This window comes from Gnatocerus cornutus, chromosome 4 (genome assembly GCF_029298725.1).
Source record: "Gnatocerus cornutus isolate USDA-ARS CGAHR chromosome 4, icGnaCorn1.1, whole genome shotgun sequence".
Lineage (NCBI taxonomy): Eukaryota > Metazoa > Arthropoda > Insecta > Coleoptera > Tenebrionidae > Gnatocerus > Gnatocerus cornutus.
Window position 1 is genome coordinate 6726833 of NC_142236.1, and position 14316 is coordinate 6741148.

At 33.3% G+C, this 14316-nt stretch overlaps 2 protein-coding genes across 2 annotated transcripts; both read right to left on the minus strand.

Moving 5' to 3' along the window:
* Window positions 1-922: 922 nt before the first annotated feature.
* obst-B (obstructor-B) lies at window positions 923-5271 on the minus strand. The gene is made up of 5 exons (XM_088034521.1): window positions 5133-5271; window positions 4711-4959; window positions 1412-1612; window positions 1171-1366; window positions 923-1119 (listed from the first exon to the last, which is right to left on the minus strand). The coding sequence occupies exons 1-5, from the start codon at window positions 5176-5178 to the stop codon at window positions 987-989; spliced, it is 825 nt and encodes a 274-aa protein (XP_087890647.1). The 5' UTR covers window positions 5179-5271; the 3' UTR covers window positions 923-986.
* Window positions 5272-8497: 3226 nt separating this feature from the next.
* On the minus strand, window positions 8498-12831 carry Dok (docking protein homolog). Its single transcript, XM_088034420.1, has 3 exons — window positions 12574-12831; window positions 11933-12525; window positions 8498-9564 (listed from the first exon to the last, which is right to left on the minus strand). Exons 1-3 carry the CDS (start codon window positions 12640-12642, stop codon window positions 8793-8795), a joined length of 1434 nt encoding a protein of 477 aa, XP_087890546.1. The 5' UTR covers window positions 12643-12831; the 3' UTR covers window positions 8498-8792.
* Window positions 12832-14316: the final 1485 nt, after the last annotated feature.

Below are 14316 nucleotides of genomic sequence, written 5' to 3' on the forward strand. Positions count from 1 at the left end.
AATAAACTCATTGTTCGTGAACCAGCCTGTATGTGTAAGAAATTTTAAAAATAAAATAACATAATGGTAATACTAAAAGAAAACTAAGACAAAAACAATGAAGATTGAAATTACAACTAAAATAATAAATCAAAATGCAAGGTCAAAAAAAAGTACTGAAATGTAAAAAGAACAAAACAGAGAACAAAATATAAAGAATAAGACCAAAACCAAAAATAGCTTTTTTCATTCGTTTCTAACCGATGACTAACATTTAATCCAAGTCATATGTTTGTTACAAATTCCAATATCTTAAAATTTAAAACCAGTCCAAAACAAGAATTGCATCAAAACCGCCTGCGGACTCCTCAACTTTGCAAAACGATCACTTCCAGTAACATCATTTCAAAAACTCCAAATTTCATGCACTTTCGTAACGATCCATCGAAAGTATGCTCTAATGATATTTAAACTAACATTTTGTTATTAGAAACCTGACCTTGTACTTGAAGTGATTGAATTCAACCTTCGCTGCATTTTCAAGAATGCAGGTCCGGAATGGAAAACTTTGACAAAGTGAAAGTGCATTCTTCAAAATGGAGAGACTTTAAGCAAATTCGCTGACATTTCTGTGTTGCAATTAATTCGTCGAGACTCACTCAAAAGTGTTTTCTTAAGACGCAGACGTAATCGCAACAAGACGAATGAAATATTAATTATTTCTAGGAGTGTTCCATATACCTATATTAAAACTTTCACATGTTATCACTGGGTGAAAGTCTTACAAATTTGTCCCAAACATCGATTATGTAAAGTCTTCATTCATGTTTTTGCTTAATCTCAATTTTTTTTTTTTGATCATCCTGTATTTGGTGGAGGTGGCCACCAACAATACACGACCAATATATAGTCGCTACTATTGACTCTCAATCAACAACACTCGTGTTTTGTACAATTTTATTTCTTCGTGTTATTTTAAATACAAAGTTACATGATTATACCTAAATCTAGGCTTCTACAGCGGGCCTCGGCGGCCTAGGCTTCCTCCGACTCACCTTAGAAGGCCTCGGCTTCCTCGTAGTGGGCGTCTCCAACTCCTTCAACTGCTCGTCAGTCAACCTCCCCTTGTACCAATCAGCGCTGTGAAAAACGCAACCTCACCAATAGAACTCCTTGATTTCCAAGACTCACCATTCCGGGACATTTCTCACCCAATCACACTTCTTCTGGACATCGTCGAAGACCTGCCCCAACTTACAACCACTCCTTCGGGGAGTGTCTCCATTGATGCAAACATAAAAGTATTGGCAGTCTTCGGGGTCAGCATAGCGAGGGTGAGTCGCGGCCGTCGTCTCGTTTACCTTGGGGCAGTCGAAGTTGAAGACCTCTAAAATGACAATGAAATTGCGGAAATTGAAGGAAAATGGGTTACCTTCAGAGGAACAGCCTTTCTTTTTGGCCTCGTCAGGCCAAGAGCAGATGCCGGCTTTTTCGTTGTAGACGAGACCGTTAGGGCAAGTGATCATGTTGAATTTGCCGTCGACACAGTAGTAGAATTTGTCGCAGATGTGGAGCTCTTCGTGGCCGAAGTAGCCGTGCTTGCGGGGGCAGTGCTGGCTGGGCTGCGGAGTCTCTAAAAGGCAGAAAACGGTTGAAAGTTTGACAAGCAGAGACGGCGGGTTTTTCCCCGTGGGGTGGTTCCAGTACCTACCGTTAGATGGGGCACAAACTACCGTTGAAATTATAAGTTACGGGTAGATGGCGCCACTAACAATGAGTTTTTGCATTTTGTGTTGTAACAACTTAGGTATAAAAGAGGTCAGTTGAATTATTTATCTAGCTGGCTGTTACTTTATAAATGCATGTCTTGTCATCTGTCATTCCGTAATGTCTGTCAGTTATTTGATGTTTTTATGTCAAGGCTAAATAAAAAATTCAAACGATCATCTCTATATAAAGATTGTTTTTAACGTTCTGTCAAATCAAAATATGACAATTTAGAAGTTATTGAACCAAATATGAGCTTATATCTAAGGGTTCATTCACACGTAAATTACAATGTTTTGCCACTGATTCTGAATCCTCTGAACCATAAAAACTTGGCATGCTGAAAAAAAATTCAGGTATTTTTAAAATAAGAATTTTTGACGTTGCCTAAAATCCTAAAATTTTAGAGTCAAAGATCTATATTGAAAACAGCTTGAATTTACGTTTCAGAAAAAAACTTGTCAATAAAATGACAACAAAAAATGATAATTTGACTCAAATTTTAATTTGACTTCAACGTTTTTTAATACAAAATTCTACTTTAAGAATAAAATGGCAGTAAATCACCATCATTTGACGCAGATGTTTCATAAATGACGTAAGTATACTTGGGTAATAGAAAAATGTAGTGTAAAATGACAATAAGATGACAACAAATAATTATATCTCAACTCAACTATTATAAAAATGACAGTAATATACTTTAACTCTTAAATAGCAACGTGAAATGACAGCAAAAACAATCAATTTGACTTAAATGTTCTATATGATAAAACTCAACATTGAGAATAAATTGAGAATGCAAGATGTCAGTAAAACACCATAATTTGACTCAGACGTCTCATAGATGATATGTCAACTTAGGTAATAAAAAACGGTAATGTAAAATGACAGAAAAATGACAACCAATGATCACATCTCAAATCAAATATTTTTAAAATGACACAAGTACTCTTTCACATTGCAACGTGAAATGTTCTATGAGACTAAATTGTACTTTCAGAATAAAATGACAGTAAAACACCATAATTCGACTCAGATGTTTCATAAATGATATAAGTCTACTTTAACAATAGAGAAAGGTAATCTAAAATGACAATAAGATGACAGCAAATCATCAAACTTCGAATCAAATGTGATACAAATGACATAATAATACTCTGACACTGAAATAGCAACGTAAAATGACTACAAAAAAGATAAATTTTACTTCAGGTTTTATACGACAGAATGACGTCGTAAAATGACAGTAAAACACCATAATTTGACTCAGATGTTTCGTAAATGACATTAGTTAGGTAGAAAAAGGCAATGTAAAATGACAGTTAGATTACAGCAAATCATAAAAGTTCGACTCAAATGTAATAAAAATGACAGAATAATCCTTTATTAAATTTCTATTTCGATTAGGAACAATTTCAATTTCAAAGTTTAAAAAAAAACAGTTAATTCGACAATTTTAACGCCAATGTTGTCAAATTTGATGGACTTGTGACTTAAGTGTTGAGTTTATAAAGTGTACGAAATTACAAAATTTTAGTTCACAAATTGCTAATTTTAGAAATTTTTATTTTGATCAGGAAGAATTTAAACTTAAAAATTTTTAAAAAATCTGTAAATATGACAATTTTGACGCTAGTACTGTAAAATTTGCTAAACTTATGACTTAAGAGGCGTATATTAAGTGTACAAAAGTACATAATTTTAGAGCACGAATTGCAAGTTTTAGAAATTTTTATTTCAATTAGAGAATTAAACAAGAATTAAAGAATTTCAATTTAATTAAAATTTCAAAAAAAATCTGTAAATTCGACAATAAAATGACAGTAGAATGACAATAAATGATCATTTCTCAAACCAAATATTATACAAATATTAATTTGACTATCTATAAGACAGAATTATACTTTCAGAATAAAATGATAATCTAAAATGACAGTAACGCACTTGATTTAGATGTTTCACAAATGACACAAGCTAATTTTGGTAATAGAGAACGGTAATGTTAAATGACAGTAAGATGATCATATTTCCATTCAAATATTATAAAAATGACAGAAATATACTTTACACTGAAATGATGTCCTTAAAGACAAAATTCTACTTTAAGAATAAAATGACAATGTAAGATGTGAGGTTCACAAATGACACACAAGTCAATGTAGATTATGGAGAACAGTAATGTAAAATGACAGTAAAATGACGACAAATCATAATATTTTGACATAAATGTTTTAAAAGTGACACCAGTATACCTTGTCACTAAAAAACAACCTAAAATGACAGCAAACAAAAGTTAAAAGTTTGGTGAAAGTAATCATTCAATGATATTGTAAGATGACATTAAGATGACAACAAATCATGATAACTCGACTCAAATGTTGCAAAAATGACAGAAACAACAACGTGAAATGACAACAAATTCGACTTGAAAGTTCAATAAGAGACAGATTTTTATGTGGAAAATGACATAATATGACACTGTAAAAACAACAGTTAATTATATTAATAACGCGACTGTTCTATAAATGGTACAACACTTTACTTTATTGGTCAAAATAACAGTAAAATGACAACTGGACTAAAACAGTTTACTGTTTCTGAATCATACAATATAGCAAATAAACTTTGACATTTTTTCTAGTTCTCCTTGAAAGTAAGTAATTGAAATTTGATGGTTATCTTGTGGTAATAACACTAAAAAACTTTTCCTTTTATTCTGAGAAAAGAATTCCATTATTCATTTGAAACCTCGTATGATCGGAAAAACACGATGTTTAGATCCTTGAATTTTTTATGTTGGTAGCCCTGTTATATTTACATATTTTGACATTTAAAATCTTTAACCTCAAACTGTCAAAACGCCGCTAGAGAGAGCTGCCAACAGATTTCAAACTCATTTGACCTTGAGAAAACAGTCATACCAACATACTTCAATTTTCAACGCCTGCTGGGCCAACTTACGCAATTTGGGCCTCGAACTGCAGTCGATATTGAACGGCAAGTCGCACTTTTCGTACTCAGTGCTAAAATCATTAAAAACCATCCCATCAGGACACAACTTCTCTGTAATTTCCCCTTCTAAACATTGATAATATTTGTCGCACTGCTCAGCATCAGCAAAGTACCCTGTGGGCTCAGGACACTGATCCGTCGTCTCAGTATCCTCCTCGACATTTTTCCTTTGATGTTTCCTCGCTGCTGACACAAAAGCTGCAAGAAATGTCACTCATTAACATGTAGGAAGCGGTTGGCCTTTAAGAAAAAATCACTTTCACTTCAAACAAGCGAACAAAGAAACGGAAGAAAGTGTGTGTTTGGATCAGAAACGATCAAATTTTGAGTTTTTTCTTTAAATGAGGAGGTTTCACATTTGTACCACTTACCCACAGCGAAGAGGACCGCGACGGTAAAACTCAGCACGCGCGTCATGGCTACGACTAAGGCTTGCACACGAAGAACGAAGACTTATAACTTTACCATTCTCCGGGAAGTTGACCTTGCGAAAACCGTCAAGAAGTGTACGAGGAGCATCGGAGAATCTAATTGAATTCCAATGAAATTGTGAAAGTTGGAAGGCAGTTTCTTTTTAACAATGCTATTATTTTTTTAATTTCGTATTAATTTTGGGGTTTGGTGAAATCGATTTGTAACAGTGGAGGTGTGGAAATCAAGTTTTGTCATTTTAGCTAACTCTATTCAATAGGGCATGTCAACTATCATTTGCACTTTAAATGTAATAAGGTGTGAAGTAAGCTGCATGTGCCCAGAATTTTGTTACAAAAAAAAATTAAAACTTAAAATTAAAATTAAAATTATTTTGTTAAAAACAAAATATAATGTCCCTAAGATAACAACAGACAGTGTAAAGTACCCTTTACGCATTTCTAATGTTCTTTATACTATAATCTGTCATTTTTGATCAAAAGAATTGAGTTTCATTGCAGGTAAATTAAGCTTTATACTGTCATTTTGAGTGAAATTTGGGATTAGAATATTTTTATAGAGTGATTAGTTAATTTATTTATCTAGCTGTCTTTACTCTGTCTTGATATCTGTCATTATCTAACATCTGTCAACTATTTGACGTTTTTATCAACGGGCTAGCCGAATTAGTAATTGAAATTTTTGATCAAAAGAATTGAGTTTCATTGCAGGTAAATTAAGCTTTATACTGTCATTTTGAGTGAAATTTGGGATTAGAATATTTTTATAGAGTGATTAGTTAATTTATTTATCTAGCTGTCTTTACTCTGTCTTGATATCTGTCATTATCTAACATCTGTCAACTATTTGACGTTTGTATCAACGGGCTAGCCGAATTAGTAATTGAAATTGTAAATATTTCAATTGATCACTCTGTAGCTAAAGTTATCAAATCGAATAAAAGAAACGAGTTATTGAACTTACATGTAAAGGTTCATTCACACGAAAATTATAATATTTTACATAATGATCGACTACCGCCTATTCTAGATGTTTTGAAGCATAAAATATTTTTGTCAGAAAAAATTCCACAAATGCTTTAAAACCAAGAATTTTATCGTCTAAAAAAAATCAAAAAAAGTTTATGGTTAAATAAAAAAAAAGATTTTGAATTAATTTTGAATAAAATCACAGTAAAATACATAAATTTGACTTAGATATTTTATAAATGACAAGTCTACTTTGGTAATGGAGAAAGGCATTCTAAAATGACAGGAAATCATCAAACTTCGACTCAAATGTGATAAAAATGACATACTAATACTCTGACACTGAAATAGCAACGTAAAATGACAACAAAAAAGATAAATGTGACGTTGTAAGATGACAGTAAAACACCATAATTTGACTCAGATGTTTTGTGAATGACATTAGTTTACTTTGGTAATAGAGAAAGGCAATGTAAAATGACAGTTTTAGATTATACAGCAAATCATAAAATTTCGACTCAAATGTGATAAAAATGACAGAATAATACTTTAACATTGAAATAGCAATATTAAATAACCGCAAAAAAGTTCAATTTGACTTAAACGTTCTATAAAACAAAATTCTCCTTTGAGAATAAAATGACATTGTAAGATGACAGTAAAATACCATAATTTGTTCAGGTGTTTCATAAATGACATAAAGTTTACTTTGGTAATGAAGAAAAATAATGTAAAATGACAATAAGATAACAGCAAATGATTATAATTCAACTCAAATGTGATAAAAATGACAGAATAATAGTTTAACACTGAAAAGCAATGTGAAATGATAGCAAAAAAGATCAATTTGCTGTTATCTTATATATCTTATTATAGCTAATCATAAAATTTTGATTAAAGTATGATAAAAATGACAGAATAATACTTTGACATTAAAATAGCAATTTTAAATAACCCCAAAAAAGTTCAATTTGACTTAAACGTTCTATAAAACAAAATTCTCCTTTGAGAATAAAATGACATTGTAAGATGACAGTAAAATACCATAATTTGTTCAGGTGTTTCATAAATGACATAAAGTTTACTTTGGTAATGAAGAAAAATAATGTAAAATGACAATAAGATAACAGCAAATGATCATAATTCAACTCAAATGTGATAAAAATGACAGAATAATAGTTTGACACTGAAAATGCAACGTAAAATGACAGCAAAAAAGATCAATTTGATTTAGTATTAGCATTTTATAAGACAGAACGCAGTTGTAAGATGACAGTAAACCACCATAATTTGACTCAAATCTTTCATAAATTACTAAAGTTGACTTTGGCAATAGAGAAATACAATAAAAAGTGACAATAAGATGACAGCAAATGATCATAGTTCAACTCAAAAGTTATTAAATCGACCGAAATATACTTTAGCACTGAAATAGCAATGTGAAAGAAGAGCAAAAATGATGAATTTGACTTAAATGTTCTACTTGACAGAATTCTACTTGCAGAATAAAATGACACTGAAAGATGATAAAAAACATCATAATTCGACTCAGATGTTTAAAAAATGACATAAATCTACTTTAATAATAAATAACAGTAACGTAAAATGATAGTAAAATGTCTAAAAATGATCATATCCCAACTCCAATGTTATAACAATGACAGATGTATACTTTAACATTGAAATAACAACCTGGAATGGCAGCAAAAAAGAAGTAATTTGACTTATGTTTTATAAGACAGAATTCTACATTGAGAATAAAATGACAATGTCAGTTGACAGTTAAACACAATAATTTGATTCAGATTTTTTTTCAAATGACAAGTCAATTTTGATGATGACAGTAAATGACAGTAAAAGACAACAAATGTTCATATCTCGACTCAAATGTTATAAAAATGACAAAAGTAAACTTAATCATTAATAGAAAGTCAAGTTCGGTAATAGAAAACGGGGTAATGTAAAATGATCGTAATATGACAGCAAATGATCATATTTTGACTCAAATGTTATAAAAAAAGAAGCATACTTCTCAACACTGAAATGGCAGCGTGAAATTATAGCAAAAAATCAAATTGACTTCAGTGTTTTATAAGACTGAATTTTACTTTGAGAATAAAATGACAGTAAAACATTATAATTTGATCCCGATATTTAGAAACTAAATACTTTCATAATGAAGAACGGTAATGAAAAGCAACAGTAACAAAGCAAATAATCATATTTTGACCCAAATTTGATTTTAAAATGACAGAAACTTTGATAATGAAAAAAATAAATAAAATGACAACAACCGGCACGTTATAAAAATGCCAAAAGAATGATTGAGTAGCAAATTTCAAAAATATACTCTTTATTGCAATAAGGCAAATACAGCATAAGCAAGATAGATAACTATACCTAAACTCGGTCATAAAAACTCGTAATAAAAATACTCATTAAGTATCAAACAATATACAAAATACTGGATAAAATACTATAAAATTTAACTGGAACGTTTCGTTTTCTTCTTGCACAAAAATCACATGAGCTATGTGAACAAGAGGTGACCACGTGACTGTAAGAGTGATGCTTATTGGCTTGTCACCTCAACCTTAATCCTATGGCACCGTCGATTACGTGACTTTTCGACTAGACTTTTTTTGGTTTGCTTACAACAGCGTACGGGTCGTTATTATGAAACTGATGATCAACGTCCTGTCTGTTATCTCTCCCCCCACCCTTCCTCACTAGCGCATAACCTAAATGTTTATCATCAGCCAATCGGATCTCCTCCATCGCCGGTTGTACTTCATCATAATCATTGAAAGATGGCGTGTATGGCAAGTTGAGTCCTGAGGCTACAGACACTTGCTTATACCCCGACTTGACATTCAACTTGTTGGAGGACCCAAAGAACTCCAATTTGTCGTAATTATCTTCAGTTGACGTCTGTTTGATGATCTTCGGCGCGCTAATCAGAGGAACAACTTTATTTGGTTTCTGATCCCCCCAAGACATGTACACGTCGTCCTCCTCCACGGGGGCTAAGTTCTCCGTGTGCTTCACCTCCCCCAGCCCCAGAGTCTTCCACGCGTCGTTTCTGTACTCGATTTTATCGTATTTGTCGATGGGTTCGTACGTATCAGAGGTGTTGGGGAGTTTTTTGGCAGTCAAAGACTTCCGGGGAGGTTTCATTGGTTTAATTTTCTTCTTCTCGGGATCGTGGAAGCTTGAGGGGGCACTGTCAATGTCATGGAGGGTGGTGGAGGCAGTTGGGGAGGGTGGAAGCGGGCTGCGAGAGCGAGCCTCCATGCTTAAAGCGGCATGGAATTGGTTGTCACCGCAGTCCAAGATGTTGAGGGACGAGGTGGAGTCTTCTTTGAGGAGCTTCTTCATCGATTTCATTTTAGAGGAGATGCATCTGTGGAGAGAATGGAGATTTAATTCAAATTTCGCGCCAATGACGTTTAATGCAAAAACATGGCTGCAACATATCACCGTAAAAGTTCCCAAATTCCCAGAATCAGTTACAGTTACGAGCAAAGTAGCTTTTTTGTAAAATATTTCTTGAGTTTCTGTCAAATGGTGGCCAAAAATGTTGGTTTCAACTGTAATTCTCGAACTAGAAAGTCAAAATTCAGGTATGCCAACAAAAATAGCAAGATTCTGTAAAAATTGACACTGTAATAGCGCCATCATTCGCAGCTTCTTGAACAGTAATAACACGACTACCAACTTATAGAAAAAGCAGTGTCAGTTTTACCAACCTAAAAATTTTGTCTATCAGATATGCCAACATAAAATTAGCTATCAAGCTTCTAGAACAGCAACAACTTGCCTACCAACTTATAAAAAATGTAAGATCAGTTCTATCAACATAAAATTAGTTTTCAAGCTTCAAAAACCGCAATAACATGCCTACCAACTTATAGACAATACAGGGTTAGTTGTACCAATTTAAAAAATTTGTGAATCAGCTTGCAGTTAGAAAAATAATAACACGCCTACCAACTTATAGAAAATGCAGTGTCAGTTTTACCAACCTAAACAATTCGTATATCAGGCATGTCAACATAAAATTAGTTATCAACCTTCTTGAACAGTAATAACACGACTACCAACTTATAGAAAAAGCAGTGTCAGTTTTACCAACCTAAAAATTTTGTATATCAGACATGCCATCATAAAATTAAATATCGAGCTTCTTGAACAGTAATAACACGTCTACCAACTTATAGAAAAAGCAGTAATCAGTTTTACCAACCTATCAGATATCCCAACATAAAATTAGTTATCAAGCTTCTAGATCACATGCCTACCAACTTAGAGAACATGTAGGATCAGTTGTACCAACATAAAATTAGTTATCAAGCTTTTAGAACAGCAATAACATGCCTACCAACTTATAGAAAATGTAAGATCAGTTCTGCCAACATAGAAATAGTTATCAAGCTTCTAGGACCGCAATAACAAGCCTACCAACTTATAGACGATGCAAGGTCAGTTGTAACAATTTAAAAATTTTGTGTACCTATCAGGCATGCAAACATAAAAATAGTCATCAAGCTTCTCGAACAGTAATAACACGCTAACCAACTTATAGAAAATGCACTGTCAGTTTTACCAACATAAAAATTTCGTAATTCAGACATGCCTACATAAAATTAGTTATCAAGCTTCTAGAGCAGTATAACACGCCAACCAACTTATAGAAAATGCACTGTCAGTTTTACCAACATAAAAATTTTGTAGATCAGACATGCCAACATAAAATTAAATATCGAGCTTCTTGAACAGTAATAACACGTCAACCAACTTATAGAAAAAGCAGTATCAGTTTTACCAACCTATCAGATATGCCAACATAAAATTAGTTATCAAGCTTCTAGAACAGCAATCACATGCCTACCAACTTATAGAACATGTAGGATCAGTTCTACCAACATAAATTTAGTTATCAAGCTTTTAGAACAGCAATAACATGCCTATCAACTTATAGACAATGCAGGGTCACTTGTACCAACTTAAAAAATTTGTGCATCAAGCATGCAAACATAAAATTAGTTCTCAAGCTTCTCGAACAGTAATAACACGCCTACCAACTTATACAAAACGCAGTCAGTTTTACCAACCTAAAAATTTCGTGTATCAGATATGCCACCATAAAATTAGTTATCAAGCTTCTAGAATAGTAACAACAGGCCTACCAGTTTATACAGAATGCCGGATCAGTTCTACCAACCTAAAAATTTTGTGTATCAGGCACGCAAACCATAAAATTAGTTTCCAAGCTTTTAGAACAGTAATAAACAGACCTATCAACTTATAGACAATGCAAGGTCACATGTACCAACTTAAAAATGTTGTGTATCAGGCATGCCAACATAAAATTAGTTCTCAAGCTTCTCGAACAGTAATAACACGCCTACCAACTTATAGACAATGCAGGGTCAGTTGTACCAACTTAAAAATTTTGTGTATCAGGCATGCAAACAAAATTAGTTCTCAAGCTTCTCGAACAGTAATAACACGCCTACCAACTTATACAAAACGCAGTGTCAGTTTTACCAACCTAAAAATTTCGTGTATCAGATATGTCAACATAAAATTAGTTATCAAGCTTTTAGAACAGTAATACCACGCCTACTAACTCATACAGACTGCAGGATCAGTTCTACCAACCTAAAAATTTCTAGTATGCATGCAAACATAAAATTAGTTTTCAAGCTTTTAGAACAGTAATAACACGCCCACCAACTTATAGAAAATGCAGTGTCAGTTCTACCAACCTAAAAATCTCCTGCTGGTTTGAATGCTCCAAAAAAAACGTCCCTTCTCCAGAATCGCACTTCCTCCCCGCTTCGAACGTGAACTTCCCGCCTTTATATCCATATCTCCTGATAAAACAGTACGGCCAAGTATACAAGACATTCCCATCAAACGAATTTTTCAGTAATATTGCTGTGGATGTTAAAACTAGAGTATAGACAGTAATACTGTCAAGGCCACAGCGTTCCGACGCCGACGACGGATGTATCCTGACATTAAAAATCCCTTCCCCGGACGAACAGTACAAATCGTTATCCTCCTCAATGCTTGTCATGGCTGAGACATCATCGGGAAACGCGACTGACTGAAAAGCAGATAGCCATTTCCCTTTTTCCTCTAAATTCAGCGCGCAGAACTCAAACGGGCAAGGATTAGCTTTCGTCGTTATCGTAAATCTCGTGTCGCTTTCTGGGGTGATTTTGATGCAGTTCTCGAGGGTGATGATCCGCACAGGGGCCCCCTTGGACTTGTCGTTGCTGTCCCATACTTCCAGGCGCTCGATTCCGAATTTTGAGGCTTTGAACAAGTAGCAGTATTTCTGGTGCCATGTTTTCTGGAGAAATGGACGTTTTAGATTGTGGGGTTTCTTTGTTGTTCTTACCTTCAACAGGAGCTTGCCTGTGGGGGGAAATAAGAGATAACCTTTATAAACTTCTACTTCGTGATCCATTTTTTCGATAGGAAATGGGCGTTTATATGGGCAAGGTTTATTGCGGTGGGTTTTATCACAAACATATCACTCCTTATCAATTGAACATAACCTATTTTGCATCTTTCAAATTTCAATAAACGGGGTTGCCGGATCGTTGAAACAGCAATGAAAAAAGAGGGACATAAAATTCAGTACTTAACTGTATCGATGGGGCACAAATTTCTCTAAATGAATAAAAGAATCTAATTTTATCGTACAAACGAACATAATTTTAGATTCATGGTAATATGCAATAATATTTCAATGTGGCAACGTCGCAACTTGTCAAGGTTGAGTGAAAGATAAGCAGTGGCGGAGGTGACACTTCTCCGGATCCATTTCTGTTGCTTCAAGTTATTGTTTAATGTAAGATAACGACGTCTTTAATAAATTTTGTATTTAAATTAAAAACATTGTTAAGTATAGACAAACAACAAAGTGTAATAACAGTATTAAGTATAGGCAACCAAGAATACACCAAGGGATGGACATAGGCGTAACTTGATAGAATCTCAGGGGTCCACAATCTTCAGGTTCAGATCGAATGTTTTATTTCTTTAGATCTTCAGACTTCTGATTCCTCAAAGTTTCTGTTCTTTATTATAGACACTGGGATTCAAAAGTTTCTGCGGTTTTCAAGTTCTTTTATTGCTTAAGGTCTTTTGAACTATTTCGTACAGTGAAAGATTGAATGACAGAAAAGTCACTAAATGTACGCGATAAAAAGTGTACCATACGCGCCAAATTAAAAATAGTAAAATAAGCCCACTTACGTCAACCATGTCAACCCAGTTTGCCTAGGAATTTAGTGATTTTTTTGTGTATTTTGTAGCATAATTTGCTGCCAACTTATATGTCAACTGTCAAAATCTCCCAATCTCTCATCGAATATACTATATTTGTGTTTATTTTTATAGTCAGAATTTTACAACTTTTGTTTAACTCCGCCTACCTTTTGGTCCAATTGAATTTTAGCTGGAAATGGACGGGGTTAAACTAAAGTTATAAAATTAAGAGATAAGGTCAATAAGGTAGATAGATCAATAAGGTCTAAAGAAAAAGAATTTAGACAAAATGTACAAGTATTCTAAAAAATCTACAAGAGTTAAAAAAATGTAAAACGCGTCTAAAAGGTTCAGATAAGAAGTAGGCACATTAAGTATAATAAGTCTAAAAAAATATAAACTAATTTAATCTACAGGATAAGCCCAAAATGTCAAAAAAAAGTCAAAAAAGGTAAAATAAGTCTTAAAAAACATAAAAAGTTTAAAAGGTCTAAAATTCCTACAAACGTTAAATAAAATGTAAAAAATGTTTAAAAAGCCAAATGAATACAAAAAGTCTAAGATCCAGTCCACTCTCCAATGTAAATTTTCGAAAATCAGGCTTTCAAATCTTTAGGGAGAAAATTAAGGAAAAATTCAATGTAGAGATTTTTGAGGTTAAAACGTTGTGAAAGTTAAGTGTATTAATAAATAACTAATTAAACATTTGTTGCAACAGGAAGTTTTTAATAGAGATTAATAAGTTTTGGCAATGCTGTGCAAGACGATGAGCTTCTACGCATGCTACAGTTGCGTCAAGGTCAAACGCTCTTACTGCCAATTGTTATTGATAAAAATTGCTAGGAACTGCTGCCAACTTAACTTTTTA

Excerpts from the sequence above, each read along its gene's own strand:
- obst-B (XM_088034521.1), bottom strand. The coding sequence starts at position 5,178 with ATGACGCGCGTGCTGAGTTTTACCGTCGCGGTCCTCTTCGCTGTGG. Across the intron at positions 1,613-4,710 it reads CAGTTCGAGGCCCAAATTGC|AGACTCCGCAGCCCAGCCAG; the intron begins GTAAGTTGGCCC and ends TCTGCCTTTTAG. Across the intron at positions 1,367-1,411 it reads GAAAGGCTGTTCCTCTGAAG|AGGTCTTCAACTTCGACTGC; the intron begins GTAACCCATTTT and ends TTGTCATTTTAG.
- Dok (XM_088034420.1), bottom strand. The coding sequence starts at position 12,642 with ATGGATCACGAAGTAGAAGTTTATAAAGGTTATCTCTTATTTCCCCCC. Across the intron at positions 12,526-12,573 it reads CAGGCAAGCTCCTGTTGAAG|AAAACATGGCACCAGAAATA; the intron begins GTAAGAACAACA and ends CCATTTCTCCAG. Across the intron at positions 9,565-11,932 it reads AACCAGCAGGAGATTTTTAG|ATGCATCTCCTCTAAAATGA; the intron begins GTTGGTAGAACT and ends TTCTCTCCACAG.